The sequence below is a fragment of the Melopsittacus undulatus genome, chromosome 15 (assembly GCF_012275295.1).
Source record: "Melopsittacus undulatus isolate bMelUnd1 chromosome 15, bMelUnd1.mat.Z, whole genome shotgun sequence".
NCBI classification, from domain to species: Eukaryota; Metazoa; Chordata; class Aves; order Psittaciformes; family Psittaculidae; genus Melopsittacus; species Melopsittacus undulatus.
Genome location: NC_047541.1, coordinates 947,619 through 973,339, shown reverse-complemented (window position 1 = coordinate 973,339; position 25,721 = coordinate 947,619). Strand labels below are relative to the sequence as shown.

Genomic DNA, 25,721 nt, shown 5'->3' with positions numbered 1-25,721 from the left:
GCAGTCATTTGTGAATGCAAATTATTTACAGTGCTCAGTTCCAGGCACTCCCCTCCTGGGCTCCAGAGGGAGGCCACTGAAAGGCTGAGAGATGTTATCCGGCTTTAAAGGGATGAACTACGTGAAGAGAACTCGGTTTCTTTTCCCTTGAGCAGAGCCAGATGAGTGCAGGATGGTTCAAGGCTTATACAATATTAAATCAAGCACATAGTCTGGACACAGATAAAAGGGGTTTGCATTGATGGAATAGCAGCAAACTGAAAGGGGTGCAGCTTTCCAAGTATGTGCACAAAGTCAGGTCACATCCAGGAATTCTGGCCAGGATTTGCACCTGCAAAGCTTTGGGTTTTGCACCCCATATGGTTTGCATGGGGTGGCACGTGAGGGAAGCTGAAGTAAATAGGGATCCAGGTAAAAAACAAGGACAAGGGAAGCAGAGAAAAGCAAAAGGAAGATGCTGCAAGAACATACAATTTAAGAGAAGGGTGATGAACCAAGCTGTCAGCTTGGGTCATTAGAAGCCATGGCAGATCACGGGAAGGACAATATAGCAGATAAGACGATTACAGCAAGTCATCTTTGCCAAGGATGACCTGGAATACCATAGGGATGTACCTCACTTCCCCTACCTAATGGAGGCAATGTCCCTACTCCACCTTATAACTGGGACATGGGGATGGAACACCAGACTTGAACACGAACTTCCAGAGGCAGACCCAGGCAAGGGAGAAGGCAGCATAAGGCAGAGCTGGGAGCTGCAGTGGGCTGTGCAGCTCTGCCTGGGACTTGGCATAGACACAAGAACCTCAGATGAAACCCTTCAAGGCTGCAGAAAGCCCTTCTGCATGGGATGTGTATAGATGGCACTGCTGCTCAGTACAGTGGTAAACTGAAAACCTCATCCATACTTAGTAAATCAGCAGCAAAATGCTGTGTTCCTGGGGAATCTGGGCACCCGGCAGCACGCAGCACTGCTGCGATCAGAGCCCCTTCCGTCTGAAGGACAACATGAAGAACATGGGGCTGGGGAATGGGTCAGGATCTCTGCATGGCCCTTACCCATGGTGGGTGACTTCTCTCACCCCAGGCTGCTGTGAAACACCAGGAGGAAGGAGCCAGGACTCCTGTATTACCTCCACTGGGCACGAGGGCCAAGTCACTCAGCACAATGGCACAGACTTACTCCAACACGGAGCTCATCCACTTACCTCTTTCTCCCCACAGATATTGCTGATAATAGAGCTCGAGGCTGGGCTTGAGGAAGGTCCCAGGACACCCACAACTCCTTTGGGGAGAATCTGGCACACTGTGGGCACCAGAGAAAGGAAACATGCATTAGGTTTCATCAGTGTCGAGCAGACAGACACACTTACAGTACCTGCTGCACCTTACTAAGGATGTGGCATCATCTCCTCCACAAAACATATCCCTGCCACTTAAGTCCCCCTAAGATTCCACTATGTCCTCTGAAGCACGGCCCCACTGCCTGTGACAGCCTCCTCTCCAGCTTTTCCCACCTGAGCTCTCCCCAAAGCCCCAGTATCTCTTCTCCAGCTCAGAACTGAGATTTGTTCTTATAATATCCCTTTGTGACCCCACTGCTATTCTCCAAGAGAAAACAGTAACTAAAGTTTATGGAAGATGCTAAGCACAGCAGTCGCCTGGCTTCAAAGCATCATCCAGCAGCAAACAAACTTGTATGAATTCCTTCCCTCACCCTCTGCAGAGCTCAGTGGTAATAACAAGGAGCACATTACTGTTTTTCATGTGCGGTTTCTCCCCGGCAGTAGTTAAACTCCTGTCTCCATGCCACCCAGGTTAGCAGAACAATAAAACCACTCTGACAAAATGAAGAAGTTAAATCTCTTCCCCTCAAGTTTCCCAGGTTAAACTGCAACCTTTTGTCCTTTTAATTCACAGCACAAATTAAGCCAAATGGCACTCCAAGGACTAGCCCAGCTGGTGTCACCTCCCTGCTGCCATCCCAATCAACCGCGATGCTCACAAGCACTCCTGCAGCAGCCTGTGCAGGCAAAGCCTCGTGAACAGAAGGCGAGAGCCCCTCCGCCTGAATCCCTGGGCTCCAAAAGGCTCATCTGAACATGTGTTGGCCATAGCTTATTCCGAGATAGCAGACCTGCCTCAGCAGCCCCGCGCACTCAGCTCCTTCCTCTCCAGACAGATAAAGCTGCATTTGCTCAACTGGCATCAAGTGAAGAAAGGGGATGGCACCGGGGTGAAAAGAGGCACCACAAGCACTTATCAGCTCTGGCAAAAGGAAGCTCACAGCATTTTGAGATGCAAAAACTAAACCACTGGATCACGAAGCTGAGATGCTACAGATAGTGCCTCTTCAGTATCAAATGGGCAGTCTGCTTCAGAGCACCATCCTCACCGCAGGTCCCTGGCTTACGTGTCAGACAAGCTTTTGTGATGGTTGTGGAAAGTTATCTAGATTCAGTGGCTGGAAAAAGGAGCCAGGAAAAGTCAAACCAGGATGTATTTTTTGTAGTGAAGGGAATTCATCATCGGAACTGTCATACTACAGATCAGAGCAGGTTCTCTATCAACTTCAGGTCTTTAAATCAAGACTGGGTATGAAATGAGAGCCATGCTTAGGGCTATGGGGCTGAGTGTTGTGTTCACCATGTGAACATCTACAGTCCACCTTCTGCAGATCAGCTAATGAAGGTGGTCATCTCTGGCCTTAGACTACCTAAGTCTGCACAGCCTCCTGACTGGAATACGATGCTAAAGCTGAGGATGTAGTTTGTCACTCTGGGGAAGTGGCTTTAGCTCTTTCCAAGCCTCTTGAAAGAAAAACTCCACATACTGCTATGTATGGACCCTGTACATTCTGACTGCTCTGCCTTCTTACAGGAAGTGCAAGCACAAGCCTCTTCTCTCGGGTTTTCCTTCCTTCCATGCCCCTCCACCACCTCCATCCACTACTGATGTATTCCTGCAGCATCTTCAAAGGAATCCAGCACTTGCTTTTCCTCTCTGCTTAAAAATTTACAGGCACTTATACCTCTTCAGAAGATCCTTTTAAATAAGAGCAGCAGCAATTTGGAAACCCCACATACTATCTCAGCAGTTCTCATCAGTCCCTCTAAGCTGCAAGTAGGCCCTTTGGGTGCTCTGCAATTCAGCATCTAGGAGGAAGAAGCTGTTCCAAGCCCTCTTATCTGCAGGTCATTAGGGTGAAAGTCCCGAGGGGAATTTCGTTGTGGATGCAGGGAAAAGTTTGCCGAGTGTTTTTCTTCTCATCTCTGGTATTGAGAATCAAAAGCAAGTTAAGTAGTCATAGCAACAGAATTGTAACAACCGGCAGAAGAAAAAGACCTGGCTTATCACTCCAAGGGTGAAACATCCAGCAAAATTAAGGGAAATGAATGGAAACAAAGTGGAGGTGCCCTAGGCGAAGGTTTTGGCCATGTTTGGGAAGCTTCTTTTGTAATCAAAGCACATTTCCTATTTTAGAACACTACCTGATGCTGCTCTTCTCCACAGGGAGAAAAGGCTCAACCTAGCTACCATTATAGACACTGTGGATTCAGACAAGCACTTAGGGATGTAGAAATGTTTGTCCTATACCACAGATTCATCCCTGATAACTACATGGACTACAACCATAAGACACTGGTGTAGCCCCTGCCACTCAGATATAATGCACAGGATGCACTTTTGGTTGCTGTACACCCCAACACCTCTGCCCAGGACTGTGTCCAACTTTTATGGGTTTTAGAATGCAGCACTTCTGGAAATACTGGACATTGAAGTGACATCATATTTAAAACCTCCAATAGCACAGGGAAATATGTGCTTAGTTTGAACATAAAAAGGCACAACAAATGAGTTGTGCTCAATGCATATACATCCAGGTTGTCGTGGTCACATAGTGCCTTTCACCTGCTGTCTCAGGACACTTGGCAAGCATTTCCATTAACTCTGCCTGTTTAAATCATGCTGGAAGCTCTCAGGTGAGAGCATCCACCCAGAGTGCAGAGCACAGCATCTCTTTCACTGCAAACAGACACCTGACACAAGGGTTTCATACAGCATGCGAAGAAGATTCCTGCCTCTAATTGGAAATAAATTATCAGGGAAGGTAGGCAATTACTTCACCATTCCCATGATTGCCAAACATATCAGAGGATCTTGAATGACAGGACTGGTCAGGACAGGATTCTCATACAGAAAACATCAAGTGCATAAACAGACCGTGCTATAGAGAGTGCATCCTACACCATGACTCCAAGACTGCTCCCTGCAGCCCCCTCTATGCTTCTTACCAGGACCCCACAACCAGAAGCAGTGTAATCCAACAGGATCAGAGATGGTGGAGCAGTTAATAGCTCATTCAAGCCAATGTCCCTGGAAGGATGTATCAGGCACTTTGAAGTATTAGCATGAATAAATAAAAGTTTAAAATCCTCCAGTTGCTTGCTCACTCTGACTGCTGACCTGCCCCAAGATGTCTGGATTAACATCAAAAGGATGCTTAAAAGACTGATGAAATGATAGGGGACAGGGTGACAAGCAGAAAATCTGTCCCTCCCCGGACATCAAAAGGAATAAGGTGTTTCAGATATAGACATGATTAAACAAGTCATTTTGGATCTCCATAAAAGGAGCTGAAACATCAAACACAGAGAACAGGCTTCATTTGTAACAGCAAAAAACCCTCTATCCATAACCTTTCACTGTAAAACCATTTCAAAACACAGGAGTTCACAGGTGTTGCATACCAGAACAGTCAGTGTTTGTCTCCATTCATATATAGAGCAGAAACAGCAACCCATGCTTGGGTGTGATTCAGACTGACTCATCTTTTACCTGCTATCCAAACAGTGATTTTATGGCCTCCCTAACAGGAAGATGCCTGAGTCAGTCAGGAAGAAAACAAAGATAATACCTCAACTAGAAAACAAAACTAACTCTCAAAGACCCTTTCTCTTGAAGCACTAGCTGTACATGAGTGTCACTGATGGGGGGGAGCTGCAGTGTTCCTATATCAGTTGGCTAACCATGCTGGCTGTGATATTTGAGGGTGATTCACAGGGTGTGAAATTTGAGATCACTATTAAACAGATGTATAACAGCTTTGCAGTCATAGGTTAAAACATCTCAACTGCTTTTATTAATATTACGTGTGATAACGAATATCAGCACTGTATTAAAGCTGAGAAGGCAGACATTTGAAAGCTATGAAAGCCTTGAAATGTAAGTTAAAGGATCTGATTCTCCTCTACTACCAGTATAAATCAGTGACATTAATAGAGAAGCCATGTGGAATCTGGATTTCTCCTTTCATACAAAATGCTTTAAGATACTTTTCTCTCTGAAGAAAAGGCAAATAACACATTGCAAAATTGTGTGAATATTGACTTGACCAAAATCACATCAGTTTGCTCCAATTTCTACCTTTTACACTCCATGAGCTCAAGTAAAGGAAACCAAGAGAATCACCCTGAGGTGAAAATTCAACCCAGAAGATTGCCTCTTCCTCACTTATCCCATTTCCACATTCTCCCTCAAGACCACATTTGCTGAAATCAACAGTTCCTTGCACAAAATACTTCATTCCCAGCAAATTAGTGTTCCTCTGCTTGAAAAATGGAAACCCAGCAGTCCCCATCCCTTCTGCATGGTCTGGCTGGTAAGGCTGCATTCACCCTATGGCTCTGGATGTGCACAAGCCTCAACAGATGGGAAAGCCCAAAAGGGATGAGAACCTCACAAAAGGTGGAGAACTGCTGTTTTGAACAGTCCCCGTGATGCTGCATGTGATGATCTTAATCTAGACTGCCTCTTGGGTGACAGGCTCTAAAAATAGCCATACAGGTACTTGCTGAAATGCACTTTTATTAACTGAATGCTTCTATAAATAATGCAAACACTAATTCAGGAAATGAAGGAGCAATCTGCTGATCTCAGAGGCCTATCGAGCCCATTCTGCCACATACCCAGAGATGCTCCTGAACAGCACTGGGTTTGTGCACCATGGGGCCTCCCAGATGCACGGATGTTCAGTGCTGGACAGAACACCAAAGCTGCATAGAAAAACCAGGCTTGTCTAGATCACAATGCACTGCCACATCTTTTGGGGATACCCTGCAGATTACAAAGGCTTGGAACAGTGAACCACTAGGAAATAAGGCTAAAAATCCCTATTATTTAAAATTATTTCTCCAGTTTTTTCAAGCTAACTTGTAATAAAAAATAATAGTCTTCCATTGAACTCTAAAGGTCATCTTAAAAATAGTTCTAAAGGGACCATAATCCTGTTCCAAAGGATTTTCCCTCTTACAGAACCTGTTATAGATCTTTTTGGCTTCTTTCACTCGGGCTCCTGAGAGGTCTGTGGCCACTAACCATCAATTTCTCCTTTAGTCATCAGCATGGAGTTGGCACGATGGGCATCGAGAGGAGCAACTACAGCAGAGACCCATTTGCATTACGAGGACAGCAACATGGGAAGTACGCTGCCTTTCAAAACCAGCTCTTTTCAATCCACTTGATTTTAAACATCGCCTGAAAACTTCCCCTTGTATAAACAAACCCACTGCCAATCTAAAGCACTGAAAGAGCTGTCGTGTTTGCTGACACACAGCGTTCTGTGGGGCTTTAGAAAGAACTTAATTGCACTAAACTTGCCCATCATCTCTTATTTGCACACTATAAAGTACTTCGCAAAGGAGCATCACTTCCTGTACCATTACCTCTGTTTATTGACACAGAGATTAAAGAAATAATTTGTCCCAAGCCACTGAGCTGCATGGTGGCAAAGCCTATTCCTGTTAATGTGCCACTGTAATCTGCGCTGGATGCACGCAGCCCTTCCAAATGCATGGCTGGTGCTGAACTCATCACGAGTGCTGCTAAAGATCCCATGTAGCTCCCAAGGCAATGCTGCACCCATGTCCAGAGTGTACCAAACCCCTGCACCAAACCTGACTGTGCTCAGGCAGCAAGGGCAGGTCTGGGTCTTTGCAGAGATGTGTTGATCAATCAACGCATGTGGCTCTTTCCAGTGCTTATAGAGAAGCACAAAGATGCTTTTTACCCTCTGTACCTCCCTTGACCATCACACCCTTATACTCTGTGCAGTGTGCCAGCCACCTCCTGTGAGCCAGCAGGAAGCAGAACTGGGGAAGGATCAGCTCCATGGAAGGATACTCACTGGTTTCCGCTGTCTCATACTCGCTGTCTCGCAGCAGCTCAAAGATGTCCACCTCCACTTTGGCTTTCCCCACCCGCTCGGGCGCACGGTTGATGCGGTTCTTGGCCAGCGTGATGGAGAGCCTCTCCCCTCTGCTGCACTCCATGGGGTCATCCAGGATGGCAGCTGTGGAAGCAAAGGTGATGGCAGAGATTATGATTGTCAGGCACCCAGCTTGGCTCTCCACACCTCCCAGCCCCACCATTCCCTTCCCTTTGGGATCTCCAGTGCCATGCAAGCAGCCACCACATCAGCACTTGTGCTATTGTTAGAGCATCCTCCCTCCATCGTGCGGCCTTTCCGCTGCTTCGCCCACCTCCAGGTCTTGCCAGACAAGTGGGTGTTCACATCCCTGCAGCAGTGACTGTGTTACCTGCAGCATCACACATCCACCTCCACTGCTGGGGACCTGGTGGTGCCTAACACCCACTGCAGCACAGCCAGCCGCTCGCACTGGGTGCTCTAAAGAGGGACATCCACCCGTGCAGCCCCAAACGGCTCAGATCCAGGCACTGCCTCACATCCTAACAAAGGGAAAACGTCCCCAGATAGCCTCTGTTTGTTCCTTTGAGAGCGCGTTGGTACGATGCTAATAGCTGGAATATTTCAGGAAGCACGTGGGCAGCCGTGGGTGGGCAGGGACAAATATTTGTCAAACAGAAAGCACTTGACTCTTGAACTCAGCTCCTGGGCCTGCCCACTCAAATCTGTGTTAGGCACAGGAGATAGTGTGGGGTATTTTTATTTGCTTGATGGAAGGCAAAATGAGATTGGAATCGAGCATTCATCACAGTGTTTCATCATGAGCTGGCACAACTTCTGCACCCCCGTGGGTTTATCCTTGCTAACAGGAGGTCTCCTCCTACACAGCCTAGACAAAGAAACGTGTCCCAGGTTCAGGGTCCCATTACTTTGGCTTTTCTGCCCCTGAGACTTGCTTGGAACCAACCCCAAACCTCAAAGCACAGCCCAATTTCTACAACCCATTTGCACTGCATTTCAAGGCTCTTTTCTCAGCTTTGCTATGCTCATCCTAATGGGACCCCTTCTCCCATAAAGCTGCAGAGCACCTCTTCTTCCTCATCCTGCCCTGACCCCCACAGTAGAAGGTAGCTAGATACCAAATCCACTGGTGAAGCATATCTAAGCTAGTCCGAGTTACTTGCATCCTGATGATACCCACTTAAGAAGCTCCTTCTTTTCCTACTTTATCCCAGTTTTATGGGAGCTAAGCTGAAGTCCTGCTAAAGGAACACACAGCAATACTTCTTGTATGATATGCACAATGTCTTGGTGAACATTCCCAGTCCTTCAGGCGCTCAGCTAACACACAAGCAGCATCATTATCTGCAAAGCTAAGGCAGTTAATATCATTATGCAAGAAAGAAGGTTGTGCTCTCCTCTAAGGCCAGGGGCACGGATCACAGGTTTCCTAAGCATCGATATGGATCTTAATGACAAAGAAGCAGGGAAGCTAAAGTGCTCCAGCAAGCAGCTTGCCCAGCTCCCCAGCGGACAGAGAAGAAAGTCCTCATACACAAAACTACCTGATGTGTGCAAACTCCTCACTGCAGCCCCGTTTCCAGGAAAGGGGGAAGCAATGTACTGGAGCTGATGAACATTCCCAAGTGCTGCTTACATTCCAGGTGCTGACACAGCGAAATTAAACATCAGTGGTGGGGGAGTGTGTGTCAGCATTCTTTGATTCATTATTTTCTCATTTAAAGCTTCAAAATCACTACATTGGAAAACGTTTGCAAGTAGATTCTTCATGTGTAGGTTTCCAAACACAACTGACTTCCACTAATGCACAGTTAAATACACTTTAAACACAGAAGCATCAAAACCAAAGCATTTCAACTTATTTCCTCAGGCTACCAAGGCAAAAATGTTTGCACAAAGGTTTCCTGTCTCCATTCAGGAAGGGATTTTCCATCCTTAGTTCTGCAAACCTTTAAGAGCTCCCTACAGCTGGGTAAAACAACAAAGCAACCCCCAACAGGTCCTCTTCTCTGCTCTGATTCAATGGGAACTTTGCCTTCCACCTTGGCAGCAAATACAAGGGGAAGGTGGAAGTGCTCACAGCAAGGGGCAGGCTTAGGAAAAGAAAGGACCCACACAGCCTAAATGCACTCCTAGAGCCCCCATTACTGCTTCCTACCTCCCTGCAAGGCTTCTGAGAGAAAACCACCACCATTTGCTCACCTGCACTTTGGGAGACTAGTTAGTTTTACCAACCATTCAAAGAGCCCCCAGAACAGAGCAGGTAATGAGGCTGAACTAATCTTTATTTATTACAGCTAGCAGATGAAAAAGGTCACTTAATGTTTAAAAGAGGTTGGGTTTAAAACTTGATGTCTGGGGACACGGTGCCAGAGCTCGTCTAATAGTGGCATCATTAAGTATGAACGAAAATCTTTCCAGAAATTCCCTTTCATCTAGTCCTGTCTATTAAATATGGGAAGATGCATCAAGTAAATCTTTAATCCTGAAGGCTTACAGCAAAGTCTTTGAACTTTGTTGGCCTCAAAAATCACTTCTATCTTCCCCATCATAATAAATGTCTCCAATCTCGACTGCCTTCTCTATGAATTATGAGAAGAGCATTTCAGAGGGAGCCAGGAACACCTGGGTCTGTGATGCCTGATTAGGATTTCCCAGGGAGTGAAAGTCAAACAGCTTCAAGTGAAGTCAGGAAGGACTGGCTGGAAACATCTTTTCCAGCCATAGATATACATCCTGTATGTAGTAATAATTCTTCTTTAATTTTATATGCCCAGGTTTTCTTTACACTTAATACAAAACCCATAAAGACAAGAAGCTACAAATCAGAGTTTATCACTGTGGATATGCACTGAAAATAGCTGGGTTACACTTTCTTAACATTCAAGCAATAAGTGACTTGAACTGACAATCTCCATCAAACACGTATTTCAAATGCAACCCTCAAAGTTAATGATTCAACAGCAAGAACCACAAAAAGAGTATTACTGGCAGCCAGAGAAATGCAAGATGATGTGACTGTGCCCTCTGAGAGAAACAGAGTTCAATAACTTTCCTCTATGTCATCCTCCACTCAAGCTCAGCACAGCCACGGTATCAAAGACAGATGCTCAAACTCTCCTGCCCTTTCACCTCTTACCCTGGAGGAACTTCTCCAGGAGGAGGAGAGCATTGATTTCTCATCCCAAACAATCCAGTCCTATTCCTTTTCACCTAAACCAGCAAACAGGCAGACAGGCAGTGCTGTCAGCTGCTGTGTTTTCAATGGTGGAGACAGCTGTCTTCCCAGAGCCGGCCTGAGATGCAGCAACTCATCCTAATAAGTGCATCAGCCCCTTTCAGACAGCATGGATATGTAATCCTTTCCACCCTCAGCTGGGTTTCAACCAGTGCTAAATAAGCACAAAGCCTCTGCTCTCCCATTCCCACAAGCCATGTGGCTCCCCAGAGCGCTACCCACCACTAACCAGATTCACAACATATGTGCTCTGACAAGCCTAATACAACTGCAAGCTTTACTACACGGCCCTGCTTAATGCCAGATCCACCCAAGATCTAATGAAATGGCATTTTTCTAACAGTAACAGGGAACAGATGTCACCGGGAGGTTTGTACATTGCTACAGCAGTGTTCTGCTGACCCTTCTCTGTTAACATCATTAAGGATTGCTACGTTTTCCCAGATGCTTATCATGCCATTGAGATGTAAAGCCACACTCAGAAACACAAGTGCCATCTCAAGTCATCTCTTGAAGATGTAGATTTAGCAAAACACTGGCTTAGTAAACATGGTATTTCACTGTTCGTGACCTGCTCCTCCAAGTTAAAAAGCTTAGAGCTACATGCAATACATCTCAGGTGTCTCCTCTGACGGATTATAATCACGCTTACAACCTCTTCTGATTTATACCATAAACACAGTCCTCAAATCCATTATATACCTGCTATGAATAGACTTTCAAATTAAGAGCTGTAACCTCAAGTGCAGCCAGGTTTAGACACCCAGAAGATCCAATGCCTGCCACTGAAGCATATCAGTGCCTCAGTCTCAAAAGCAGGAGGCCTTTGGATCCAAGGCACACCGGAAAACATACTGTTCTTCAAGCACTGATGTCCTGCTCAGGAACACCAGCCTCAAGAGACATGTTGGGACATGGGGGCATCACCCCAGACCCCCACATCTCCCCTTCCTGCTGCTCTCCAACCACCTGCACTATCTCATATCATCAGAGACCCACCTTCAGCTGCCCCTGACTTCACGAACCAGAAACCAGCTCCAAAATCATGAGGCTTCAGATCATTTGAAGGTCAGTTGATTGAATATGGTTGCAGGATTGCCTTATTTTGCACATTTCCCCTCTGCTGAGCACGATATCAGCCCTTCAGGCTGCCAACACAGGAAAGGATAAGAAATTTGGAGACTTCCTCATTACAGGGCTGTCAAGTATAGCTCCAGTGGAGAAACAGGTGGGATTGTGTTTCCATTCTAATCTCTGAAGTGCTGCTTAAAAATAAAGCAAGAAGTCATCAATATGCTATTGCATTGAGAGGAAAGAGGATCTCATCAAGGAAAAACAAAATCTCCCAACATAAAATCTCCTTCACAAAGAGACTTGATAATGTTTGCCTGATCACTGTAGCAGAGGGCTATTTATTGCTTTTGGCCAACGTTTCACATCTGCATTTAAATGGAGCTTTCCTTTCATTTCTGCTATCCAGAGGGGTGAACTCAGGGGAGAAAAGGGGAAACGTGATAAAAACAGCTGAGGGGTTTTATTTGTGTTGCTTGAAACCTCTCTTTTCTTTAACAATCACTTTGTGTACATAAAACCAGAGTACACTCTCCAAGGCTTCAGGGATGGAGAATGCCATCACACTTCTCTGCTGCCTTCCCCAAGCCTGTCAGTTGTGCTGGACCTGTCAGTGCTGGAATGCAAAGCCTTAGATGGGGCAGCTGACCCAGCAAACATTGTCCCTCTAGGTCAGGATGGTAAAAGCACCACTCTTTCCTCCTCTGCATGCATCTACATCAGAGATAGCTGTTTGTACCCCAAAGGGGTTGGAACTTCAGCAGTCATTCTGAAAGCAAGCATCCGCAGGGCAGTGCTCATCTCACCTCTCACTCCTCTGCTTCACGTGCGGGGAGGATAACCCTGTAATGATCAAGGTACTGCTCTTCTGATAAGATCACCTGATTTTCTGAATACAAATCTCACTACCAGGCAGCCAGCAAACACCCTGAGCATAAAGACAGAAACAAAAGAGCACCAAGGGGTAAGAAAGGGGTCTGAAATGGAAGTGTCCTGTCCGGAGCTGGGTAATGCCACCTGAAGGCATCCTCTTGTACAGGAGCGGAAATGAGATCCTTTAAAGCTAACAGGAAACTCCTACAGGTATCCATGGGCCTGAGGCATGCTGAGGCTATGGATAAAGTCCTGATCTGTGAATTCAAATGCAGCATTTGCAACCAGATAAGTGCTACTTAATCCCCTGAAAAGACTCTCAAGAGGCTTTCCAAAAAAAGAAGGGAAAAAAGCAGGAGGAAGGAGGAATGAGTGACTTAACCTTCCCGAGGTGGACAGTCAGGGAATAAAGGATTACGGCTCTGAAAGAAGGGGATGTGCGAGCCCTCCAGTGGGTCAGGCTGGAAGGCAGGACAAGAAGGGCTCTCTATGTCATTAGGGCAGGGCTTGGCAGACAGAAAGGGAAGGAGGTGAAGGTTTAATGCTAAAAATGGAATAGCAGGAAGGCATGGTGGGACACCATTATCCAAGGCATTCCATGGGGACCAGGAGGGAAAAGCCTCTTGGGGGTGTCAGAAATCTTCCAGCAAGAAAGAAGGCTATTCCAGCCACCACAATCCTGTTTCTGCATGTGTGTATGTGGGGTGGTGGGATGCCTTCTTGTTTCCCTGCAGCTCTGCTCACAGTAGAAGGTACTCAGATGCTCCCTGCATCACTGAGAAGCCTATCTGTCAAACTGGCACTGGAGAGATACCCACATCCACACAAGGTCAGTCGGAGTTCCTAAATCTTATTTTCCTCAGAAACCAGCCTAAAACCCCTGCCTGGATTCAGGAACATCTTTTCCCTGTCTATCTTCTGTTTCAATAATGTCAAGTTGAGTTTTGAATCCAAGTTTTCATGGTCTCAGGTGACCGGCAGCAGCTGTGTTTTTGAGGAGGAGAGCACTGGGAAGGCCTGGGGGGGGGGCAATAAATTTTGTCAGGACCAGGAAACAAGCAAGAACTTAATTAAGTCAGTGGAGACTATGAATACAAGAAAAATAACCACACAAACCCCAAGTGCCACTTCCAGGCAAAGAAAAAGAATGAGGATGGAAGAAACATTGTGTAAAATCCTAAGTTAAGGAGAAAACAAAAAGGCAAAAAACAAATGGGGAAGTCCAGCAGGATTTATAGTTATAATCATAGATTTGAGAGATGCCCATGCATAATGTAGCTCTGGGACTCTGCATTTGAGAGCAGGCAGCAGCCGCTTGGAGTGGGAAAGAGCCTGCCACAGGATGGGCAGGCAGGGAAGGAAACCACTGCAGTCCTAGACACAGGATGCTTCCCTTATCACACCCCACAACAGGCATGTTCTATACCTAAACAAGACAGATGACCACAAAGCCCAGGGGTGGCTGTATTTCAATGGCAGCCAAGGCTGTTCCAGCGTACACACAACCTTCTGCAATCCTTTGGGACTTACTGATTGACAGCAATGTAAGGAGAACAACACTTCCAAAGCTGACACTTTGCCTTTTGCAGAGGGTGCCATGCCTTGAACCTCCAGCTTCGGGATTAAAGGAATTTGGGGCCCCTTTAAAGCCACTGGATTTCCATTTATTTATGTAGAGCCTTTAGTGACCACTTTCCTCTTAACCCTTCCTGGAATCTTAGTATTTACAGTGCATTTGCTCTTCTTTCAGCATCTTATTTCAAGGATAGGACGTAACCCAATGTCAAGGTGAGAAGGGGGAAAAAATCTGCTGTAGCAACGAGATGTAAGGTTCTGCATTCAGTAATATGGAGAGCTTATAGGTGTTGTGCACCAGTTCTGTTCTTGCTACAAATCATTAGCCCTTGCTGCTATTACAAACCTCTAAATGATGGATCCAAGGACAAGGACCTACCATGCTGGATGTAGATACCAGATATGACAATTGCTTTAAAGATACGAGACAGACAAATGATAGGTGGAATGACTTTCATTCTCTTATGATGGATGAACAAAGAAGGCAAAAAGAGATAAAGCGACTCCCCAAGGTTTTGCAAGACCACATGGCAAATACACAGAGTTAGTATGCCAGAAGGCTTCAGAAATCCTTGTTTAGCACCTCAGCCTTTTTACTTACTGCCACTGAAATGTGACACTTCTGCTTCAATCTACAGGCATCCAAGTGCATCACTAAGTAAGCAGTATTAAGAGAGCATCTCTAGAAGGAGCAGCATATTTAAACAAACATGTATGAAGATAAAAGGCGGCCCAGGTCAATGCTACAAGGCTGAACATAGCCTGGATAGAAGATACAAACTACATTTGGGGTTTTTATAGCCAGTGGAAAGGATCAGGACCTACAGAGAGCAATTCAGAGCACCTAAATCAGGTAACGATTTGCCCCTATCAAGCTGGCCTTTAGCATCTCTGCTGTCTATGCACCCTCTCCATAGAAAATCTCACTGCCTATAAGCACCTCCCTATCCCCACACTGCCCAGATGCGATGCACAGATGTGCAAGTAAAGACAGTATGGCCTAAGAGTAGGAGATCACAGAGAAGCTGAGTGATGAACCAGAGTAGGACAAGGTGACACTGGAAACCTCACCCCTGTTGCAGAAGATCCAGATGTATTAAACTACACGGGAGAGTTTGATCCAATTATAAACCAATGACACTTGAGCCCTTCGCTGATGTGCCTGGGGCCTGTTTTCATCTCTTTGCTTTACTGTTAGAACAAACAACTTTTCCTGCTGAGTCACACTGAAATGAGATGCTAAAGAGCTGCCACACCAGATGTGCCAGCCCCTTCACATCCAATATCTATCAATCTGCACAGCCTCTAGTTATTTAGTTTTTTGCCACTCAGCCTTCAGCAATTTAATAGGTTACTTTAATGTCTTCCTGCCTTTCCCCTGTAGCATGCTCTGCTCACTGCATTCTTTCCCCCCTGATGGATTCTTCCCCTGGCTTTTGGATGGGAAAACAAACCAGGTAGTTTCTTTTCCCTGGACTCTGACAAGGCTTTTTTTCCTCCTTTTCCATCCATTTCAGCAGTAATCTGCTAATTCATTTAATCCCAGTTTATAAACTTGATTGCTAAGAAACTGATTCTGCACTGCCTGAAACAACTGCATTTTGTTCCTTTGCTTGTGTACAGAGTGGCTCCTGTTCAGCCCCAGATCAGCACCTGTGCCTTGCACTGAATCCATGACCACAGAACTTCAGTGCCCAAGCCCAATGGCCACTTCTGAGACTTAGAGCTGAACCAGCTCAGCCACATCACCACGGTTTGCAGAGGCTCATCCTGTGCCACAAGCACTGAGCCCTCTGGCACCTCTTGCAAACCCTGTCCCTAATGCAGCCTGTGAGTTCCTCAGGTATTCGTCCTCACAATACCTCCATGAAGCAAATGGACTGCCTGGTCCATTCTGAAGAGGTCAAGAGACATGCAGATACTCCAGAAAGCTGAAATGAATTGAGATCTGAAGGTAACATGCAGCAGTTACGGTACATTAAACTTTCATGTGCATGCTCTCATTTGGAAACAGCAGCAGCCACACTTTGTTGTTAGGTAACTTTAAGAGACAGGATCTATAGAGACCTAAGTGACTGAAGCAGTGCACAGTAACATCCCCGCTCTAGGCAATTTGTCTTAGCATCCTCTGCAGACCATCCCTGTGTGGGGTGATAAACAGCGCCTGGAGAATCCTTGGCACAACAGCAAACAATGACAAAATCCTTAAAAGTTATTCAAACCTCTCCCAAAGCATCTCTGAGGTTTCTCATACGATGCTCTTCAATGCATGTAAAGAACAACTCTTAGGCAAACAGCAGAAGCTTTCAGCTTGGGAGCTCATTACGGATATATATACTGTATCTGTGCAATGTGGAAGAGTTTTAAACACGCTACACAAACAGGAACAGGCAAGTGAAGAGGAATAAAAAATAGCGACAGGCAAGGATAAAGTAAAAACCCTCCTGCCTAAGACTACATTAAATTCTTAGTGAACAAGGTCAAAGAAACCCAAAGGAAAAGCTATTCCAGGCTCCCAGACACTAGGCGTGATGGAAGAAGCAGCACGCTATCACAGGAGCAGCTGGTGGGATCAGAGAGGAGTCAATACCAGCACTGGGTCATGAATGAGGCATACCAGAACCAGCCCCACTTGTAAAGCAGAGTGAATTACATCCCCTGTAGTTTGTTATGATGCTTCTTGGAGAGGTTACTGAATTAGTTACATTAATGCAGCAAGGAACAGGATCAGGTTCACCGTGATAAGCTTAATTAAATAAATAAGCAACATTTATGCTGATTAATTAAAGTCATGGTTCATATCATTAAATCCTCCCACTTCCAACCACCTTAATGAGGATACCTGCAAGAGCTCAATCCAGCCACACTTATGAGCCCAAGCACACACTGGAGGGGAGGGCAGGCCGAGGGGGAGCCTTGCCAAGGCACCCTCCTGCTGTGAGAAGGCTGAGACCAGCTTGCATTGCAGTGGGTGGCCCAGGCTTCTCTGCTGGGGGTCTGCTCTTGCTGCTGTCACATCAAGAGTTAGGGTTGCCAGCCGCAGGCAGCACCACAGTCCCTTTAGTTCCTGAAGTCTGTAAAAGGTGTCTTAACACAACACTGAAAACATCCTGGAGACAGCAGCTGTGTCAGCTGCCCTCACAGATGCAATTCGTTTTCATTATCCCAGCTAGCAGAACTTGCCTGGAGAAACAGGGCTGCTTGCTCATCCTCCCCAGCCTCTTCCCGTGTGAGACATGTCCAGGCTCAGCAAACTGCTGCCTCCCCATCAAACACCCAGACCTTCCCTCCCCATCACTCACTACTTGCCACTTTGTGCATCACAATCCAAGCTTCCGTGCTCAAGCTAATGCCATGCATGCAGGCTTCAAGAGGAAAACCTCTGGCCCTTATGAGAGGAGTTCACTCCATAAGGCTTGAGGTTTAAAGGTAAATTCCCACTCAAGCACTCCTCGGAACCAGGATGAATTGAAGCTCAGGTCTAACAGTTATTCTAATCCAAACATTATGAAAACAGGGCAGATCCTTTCTCCTTTTTCAACTTCCTGCTCCTTCTTCCCACAGCCCAAGAAGTTAGACACAGCTCTAGTACTTCAGAGAGTGGCCTGGTTGCTCTGAAGTGAAAAGCCAGCTTGGGAGGCTATGTTTTGACCAGGCTCATCCATCACACCTGCTCACAAACCCAGTGGTGATTGAAAATTAGATATTACTGTTATATTTTGACCACATGGAGAATATCATCATCATCCTTCCCTGCTATCCCCTGAACCCTCCTCATGAATCATTCATCCTGATTCCTGCTAAAGAACTGGGCTCATGCTTTGTGCTAAACAGGTTTTCTGCCTGTGGAGCACAGCCTGTTCACCTTCACTATACCCAAACACAGAAACAGCCTCTTGGCGTGAGCTGATGTGCCAGGACAATCCTTGTGGTACATGGCCCATTTCCCTCTTGCATGGACAGCCGTATAGGTGGAGTGGCTACTCCTGCCAGAGGCCACTTGCACATCCCGAGATGGGAATGTATGTGATTTATTTATATGATGTGCATGCAGCTAACATCAGGAGAGTCACTGAGCGCAGCCGTTATCCTCAGGGCTTGCCCTATTAATTCACCCTGTACTTGCAGAAACACTGTAGTCACCTTCCACCAGTGTGAATTACAGGTGGAGAACAGGAGCACTTCTGTGAGGCTACAAGATCATGTCGCCTGTTTGCTTGCTGCTCTTTATGGGATGTGAATCAACGAAGCTGTGACAGGACATTTGACATTGATCTCTGGAAGCAGCCAAGATAAGGCCCTAAGTCACTAATAAGCCCATCAAATGGTCCCAACAAATTCTGCAGGGGTGGTTATCAGCTCCATCTCTTCCAGTCTTTCCTCTTTTTCTTAGCACAATCTTACCAGATTTGGAACTAACTAATAACAATAATAATAAAATAAACCTTGCTTACAATCAGTTGTAGGATTAGGACTATTTTCTCCATCTATTCACCATCACAGAAATTGCCTTTTAAATGGATTACAATGATTGTAATGATCCAGATATTACCTTGGAACCTCACATTTTGATACATCAAGGTTGTTCTGTTAGATAAATAACAGTTATTACTGTGAAGTGATTTCCCCCCCTCTGTACTTCTGAAGACTTCCTGCAGGAGACAGCAAAGAAAATGGCTTCCATTAATACCACATTTAGTCCCTGTTGCTTCCATACTTTGACTCCCATCATTAATCTTCTAATGTGTCTTTAAACAAACGTCATTTACTCCCCAACTCTCTGGCAGCTATTCTTCCCCATCTTCTCCCCTCCCTCTCCCCCAGTACCCTTCTTCCCCTGACTCATCAGTGGGTGTTGTGCTCCTGCCAGTCATGGGGAAGCATTCCAGCTCTTGTTCAAGCAGTTTGTGGGTAATTATAAGAGAAACAATCAGGAAACAATCAGGAAACACACATCAGAAGGAGCTGTGATGGGAGGATTTCTTTCCTCCCTCAAACCTTGCACTAAGGATCACAGGATGACTTTGCTGAAGAGGTTATTCTAAACTAATGCTAGGGTTGCAGTCACCAAAGCAGAGCTGGGAGCAGGCTGGGAAAATGCTGCCTCTGGCACAGAGCATCCTCTTTTGAGCACACCACAAATGCAACTGCCAGATGCCACTTTCATCTGATTTGATGACGACAAACAGGACTGTTCTTTCCAGTATGCAATCATGGGGCAACTGAGTCTGCACTATCAACTGTTTGCACAGGACCCTGGAACAGCCTGTATCCCTGCCTGCAGTACTCCAGGCAAGCCCCTCTGCTGCCATTTGTTAGCACTGAGAGAAGTGCTGTCACCTCCCTGTGACAGGGAGCAGAGGCAGAAAATGGATACAGCCCAATTCTGCAGTGGCATTTAGGCGAGAAGGTAAAATCCCACCTATTCAAGGAGCTTTGCAGGAGTTTTAGCATAATGGGAGCCATGCACTGAATGAGCCAAAAGGCTCTAAAGGACTTTTCTGCCATCTGGGAGACCAATTCAACATGCACCTTTTAAATCCCAGCAGGATCTAAATCCCAGAACCTCCCATGCTGCTGCAGCACCACATGGTACACCCTGGACCAGCCAGCATGGCTCTGCTGGCATCCCTGGGGTCCTGCTCACTCTGCCAAGCATCCATCCAGCAAGGGGAGGACACACTGACCTTCTAGCAAAGGGGAAAAGAATTGTTTCCCAGACTAATTAAGCTACTTAAGGCTAATTGCACATTAGCCATGAGGCACATGGGCACAGGACCACAGTTGCAGGGAACAGTGCTACATTCTGCTTACAAGCCCTGTGCTTGAAGATGCAGCACTCACAAAGCCATCCCTCAATAATTGGTTGTGTGCAGGTGCCTCCTCTGAGCTGTTTTACTCCCTCCAAACTCAATATGCCTTTCACAAAACACACTTGTCCATGTTTCTAATTAAACAGCTAATGAAGAAACTGGATAGAGCAAAACAGGAGGCTAAGGCATTAACATGAGCCTCTACATTCCTCCCATTTTAAGCAAGAGAAAACACAGGATAAAAATACCAGATATTTCCTCCAAGAAGAGGGGCAAAAAGCTACAGGAGAAGAGGTAAAGTGCTAAGGACACTGCTTATCCTGGGGCTCACATCCTGCAGGTGTTACACTACTACATATCCTTAACACAATGAAGCACATTAATGATCAGGACTATTACCCACTGCTAAGTAATAGTCTGAGGTCATCTGGGAATAGTTTCTAATACAACTGGTTCTGACTATGCCAGTTCTGCAAGAGGTCACCTTTGGCTGTGTCTTTAGGTGGATAACTTTGCTGCAAGGTTGGGGCTTTTCTCTTTTTGCTGTTATTTTCGTCCATTAACTAGCAGAAGGTCATATCAAGAAAAAGACTTGGATAATCTTTTTGGCATGAGAACCCCTGACAATGTCTTTTAGGCCAAACCTGGGGATTTTTGAAACCATGAAAAACATTAAGATTTCTTGTGAAAAGAAGCCAAATAAGCAGTTTTTCCAAAGGCACAGAGAGGGATCTCGTTACACTGGAAGTCTCTGGATGCCTGTTTGCTTTTGTGCAGGACCTGGTTCATGGCTCATGACCAGAGTTGTGAGATGGCTACTAAAGTACAAAATAAAGGTTATTAATCACTTGGCTATGACTTTGTTTTTCATATAACCAAAATCTAACATGTATATTTATGTATAAATAAACCATGGAGAAATAACATCTGATTGACATCAATAGACAAGCTAACACGACTCGGGCCCTGCCAGGAGCAGCAAAGTTCTATCCCTTTGCTTACGGGAGCCTGGAAGCAGCTGCATCATCTCCCCTCCCTCTGGAGCAGGACCTTGCAAGTCCCATACTCCAGGGTCTTTGACCAACCTTCCTTTTGCAACTAGATCAAAAGCAGAGCATGCACCCCCTTATTTCTTTGCCTCAACCAGACATTAACATCCATCACGTACCTACACTGAAAAGGTTGGCAATACCCACGGCTCAACATTGAGAGCTTCAATTAAATCAATTAGCATCCCCATACATGGCTAATACTGGAGACATAGGAGAGGTTTTATTATCCAAATAGAAAACCAGTTTGTGTGTCCAGATGGTCACTGGAGGCACTGTAATTACCATACTACCACTGTAACTCCGTGTGTTTGGGCCGGTTTCAATGGCACCAGCCCTGTTTATCTGCTTGGAGGAGAGCCTGTGCCATCTGGGCCAGATGAGGTTCATTGTCTGCCTGGCATCCATGGGATAAACACAGCTCCCCCACTCACTCAACTGCCATTTATTAATATTGACTATGGAAAGGGGTGAGAATGACAAACTACTCACTGTAAAGTGGTTTATAAGGAACCTCTTGGCACAGAAGGATGCCCCAAGGACGTACTGGACCAGGCTGTGTTGCACACCAGGCAGGAGACAGGCTGCTGAGAACCTGGCTGCCTGTCTGCAACACTGTTCCCTAGCAAAGGCAGCAAGTGAATAGGAGCATCTAAGGAAGCTAAATTATGCTGTGCTTCCTGTGCTACAAAGGTGCTTAAAAAAGATGGAGGTCCAGCCCCAGCCATCAAGTGAGCAGCACACACGCAGGACAGGCTCAGCCACAGCTTCTGAACGAACACCGGCTCCCTACCTCGGATTATAATGACAGGAAGGGAACGCTCACAGCCCGTTAAGTCTCTAACTACTGTTAAAACCCTCCCATTAGTCTCCTCCTGTCATCTCCCTGTCTGAAAAAGCAGGGGATTAATCCTTCTGTTCTCCCACACTAGATCTACTCCAACCTGTGAGCAGCAGAGATTTTCCCTCATTATGCATCTAGGCATTAAACACACATGGTTATGTAGAGGACAATTACTGCAGCACAGCTACTGAAAGCACAAGGAGGAACAACAGAGACGTGTTTGTCTGCGTACGAATGAGAAATATTATGAAAGGAGCTTATTATTAGAAAGATACTGGGTCTAATCTTGCAAGACACGAAGCCCTGTGTGGTTCAGCTAAGAGTGAAATAGGTTATAGAAGTGAGCCTGTGAAAATGGATGTATCATAAGACAAGGGGTAAGGGGTTCAAACTTAAACAGGGGAACTTTAGATTGGATATAAGGAGGAAGTTCTTTACTGTAAGGGTGCTGAGGCACTGGAATGGGCTGCCCAGGGAAGTTGTGAATGCTCCATCCCTGGTGGTGCTCAAGGACAGGGTGGATGGAGCCTTGGGTGATATGGTTTAATGTGAGGTGTCCCTGCCCATGGCAAGAGGTTGGAACTGGATGATCTTTAGGTGCTTTCCAACCCAAACCATTCTATGATTCTATAATCCTCTCCTGACACGACGTTACCATTGAGGTAACCCAGAGGCAGCAGATGGGGAAGCCTGTGAGGGTAAGTGCAGGGTTTTCCTGTCTGGAGCTACATACGGCAATTTATTGTTCTTCTTTCCTCTTGCATTCAGTGTTTGCGACAAGGTCAACAGGGAGGGAGCTGAGAAAGCCTGGATCCAGATTCAGCTTTCACACACGAGAGGCAAACAGTCAGATTGAAAAAACTATGGGAGCAGTAACTGAGAAATTATATATGTGTTTTCTCTCACCTCCAGCCCTTCTCCTTTATTTCATTTTAAACTGTGACATTAACCTAGTTTTCAAGAAAAACATGGAGCAATTCTGCATGTCCCACCTCTGTGCTCTGATGCTTTGCACCAATAAAGCAATCTTTCCAGCCACAGCTACCGGGTTACCCACTCTCTATCAGATCAGGACATCTCCACTGCTCTCCATTGGGAGCAGGGGTTTCTGTAGGGCTCCAGAGTCCCACTTGGTGCACGGCTGAGCAATGAGCCCAGGGATCCATCTTTAGATGAGCAAAAGGAGGGGCTGAAGCACCATCCCAACCAATGCCAAGGAAGCCTGCAGCCAGCAGGTGTTTTGGGGTCCCTCATTGCTTTTCCTTTCTCATGTAGCATCAGCTGCCTGAGGTGCTTTTTCAGTAGTTGGCCCCAAAACTGCCAGTTTTCCACTCATACATAGACCCCCCAGAGCTTGCTCATCTCCATGTTGCCTTTAGGCTATTGCAGTGGGCTTTCTTGAGAGACAATCCTGAACTGACTCCAGAACTCCCTTCCATCCCCACTTTTTGTGTTTCACATCAACAGCAATAGGAATTGGAATCCCTGCCTTTAAGTCCCTGCACTCATTTGCTCTTAGGAACTTCCTTTCCCAAAAAGCTTATTTAACCGGATGGTCTTAATTCCTTCCACCCCAGGAGACAGTCAGAGATCTGCACAGCTCTGGCACAGATTGCCAGGGTCCCAGCTGTCTGTTTGCCACCAAACCCCACTTCTCTCCTGTGGAAAGGCTGGAGGATTCATAGCCTGTTTGGGATCTCACCTCCTTCCCTGTGAGCTGGCCTGGGAGCTGAAGCACAGACTCAGTATCAGGGTAAAGGCAGGGATATCCCTCTATTAAGACAGGCTTTGGGGGAGGTTTATCCCCTGCTGCAGTTAATCCATTGGCCACACAGAGCCTTTGGCTGGGTGCTGGGGCTTCCTCTCCTCAGCAGTTCCCCTGGTAATAACCCTACATCCAGCTATTCCAGATGTTAGGAAAACCTGGGGGGGTGGAACACAGCCTGAACACAGACAACACACAAACACCTGCAGAGGTTTTCCCTAGTTATCTTTTCTCCTCTCATTTCTGTGGCTGCTGCTAACTCTGTGCCCCCACTTCAGTCCCAAGAGCAGGATCCCCTCCCTCCATTAGCAGGGATGGAAATCATTTCCCCACCAAGCAGAAGCAACGTGAGCAGTTTCATTTCCTGTGCATCTTTAATTTGAGTCTTGAATATATATTGCTTACTTAAAGGGGAGAAAAAGAAGAATCACACGCACTACAAAGCTTCAGCACAGCTTCAGCTCTGCACCAGGGACAGCCCTGAGGAGCACACAGGGCAAAGGCACAGCCACCCACCATCAGCCAGTACCAGCCTAGTTGGGTATTCTAAGAGGGCAACAATCTTCATGATAGTGGGGAAGACACTTTGCTCCCATATATGAAAATGCACCAAGGAGGCACAAGAATCCATTCATGGAGAAGGCAGCAGGCACAGCAGAGCACTGTTAGCTGCACTACAGCTCTGCTCTCCCCCTGTGAGGCTCGGGCAGCCTCCCACACAACCCAGCATCCAGAACAATGCTTGCAATACTGGAGTCAATAAGGTTAATTTAGAAAAGACGGAAGAAAAGAAGGAAAGAACACTACATTGTTTGCTCTCATGTAATCACAGTAAAGAGATCTATAGAACAGAAAACACGAGGAGCAGAAATATGGATTTGTTATTACTATCATTTGCTGCAGGGGCAAGGGAACACTAGAAATGTGCCTTCTCTCAAATACAGCCAAACAAAACTTCATTCCTTATTGATTTCTGGAGTGGGACTACAACTGTCAAATGTAATTAGCGCAACAATAATGAAATGAAAATGCTTTTCCTTATAGGCACAGTTACAGACACTGCTCTGCACTTGGCCTGGACCAGATCTCCAACTCTGAATCCCAACCAGCCAAAGTACAGTGCTGATCCTAGGGCTTTGCTAGGGAAGTGGCTCCAGGCTTATGCACACATTAGGACTCATGTGGGACTAACAACCCAGCTGGAGGTGCTGTCACTAGAGGATTAATGCTGCCCTTATCCTCACAACCACTGCTGACACCACTGAAATCCTTTTCTCTCTGTCAAAAGCCACCCTGGCTTCTGTTAAACACAACTCCTGAAAGCAGAAATGCTGGCGAGGGCAAGCAGTGAATGTGATGTTTTTTCCTTAAAGCCACCCCTCTTTCTACAAATGCACCACTTTCATCCTAAGTCACCTCTTGCACTGAATCTGGACCAGCTGCTTACGCTGCCTCTAATTCCCACTGGAGGCAGAGCAAGATGCAGGAACACCGGAGCAAAGCTTGACTCTCAGTCGACATCAATCAAACCATGCTTTTATGCAGGAACCCCATGTACAAAAGAACACTCCAAACAAGGAAATTATTTGCCATTTAAAATACAGCCACAGCAACAGGTCTGCCAGTGGTCTACCATAAAAACTGTGAGTTCAACATGCACCTTAGAAATGAGTTAAAAGAACAAGAGTATTAAAAAGCACAAAGGTGCTGGGGAAATGCAGTCCCCTGAGGTGCTGCAAGAGCATAGTACCACTTATCAGCCACTCAGAAAGATGCAGACAGGCTGCCTGTGCACCTGCATGACAGGAGCTTGCTCACCAGCAACAAACAGCAGGAAACTGGATGTTCTGATAGTTTGCCTTACCCTCAGATAGGGCAAACCCCCAGCACAAACCAGAGCATCCCCCTGCCAGCTGAGCCAGTGGGCTAGCCCAGGCACCAGTGTGGTGTCCCGACAGCATCACCTCCCCATGTCCCATGCACTGGCAAGGCAGGGCAGCAGGGCTGGCACAGCCCTGAAGGTGCTGCTTTGGTACAGGAGATCAGGAAGCATCAGTACAGGCTTGGCTGTCCCTCATGCCAGAGCCATTGCTCCTTGACTGCGTGCCACACTTTTAATTTCCTCTGCTGCTGGATAGCGTTTGACTGCTCTTCCATATGCTCTGGCACAGTAACAGCCCGTGTGCAGGCAGCTTTCTGATAGTGCTCACTGCTCCCTGACCTGCTGCAAAGCAGAGAGGGGAGGATGACTTCCAGCTCTGTTTC

General features: G+C 46.3%; 1 protein-coding gene across 2 annotated transcripts in view; it reads right to left on the bottom strand.

Annotated features, from left to right (window-relative positions):
• GRIK4 (glutamate ionotropic receptor kainate type subunit 4) overlaps positions 1-25,721 on the bottom strand; it is a 172,748-nt gene that overhangs the window by 57,678 nt on the left and 89,349 nt on the right. For both annotated transcript variants that reach the window (XR_004550317.1, XM_034069546.1), the window contains exons 3-4: positions 7,187-7,351; positions 1,209-1,306 (exon numbers count right to left, since the gene is read on the bottom strand). Coding sequence is in view for 1 of the 2 variants with exons in the window: in XM_034069546.1 (XP_033925437.1) it covers positions 1,209-1,306; positions 7,187-7,351 (263 nt within the window). In the remaining variant the exon portion in view is untranslated. The remainder of the gene's footprint in view (positions 1-1,208; positions 1,307-7,186; positions 7,352-25,721) is intronic.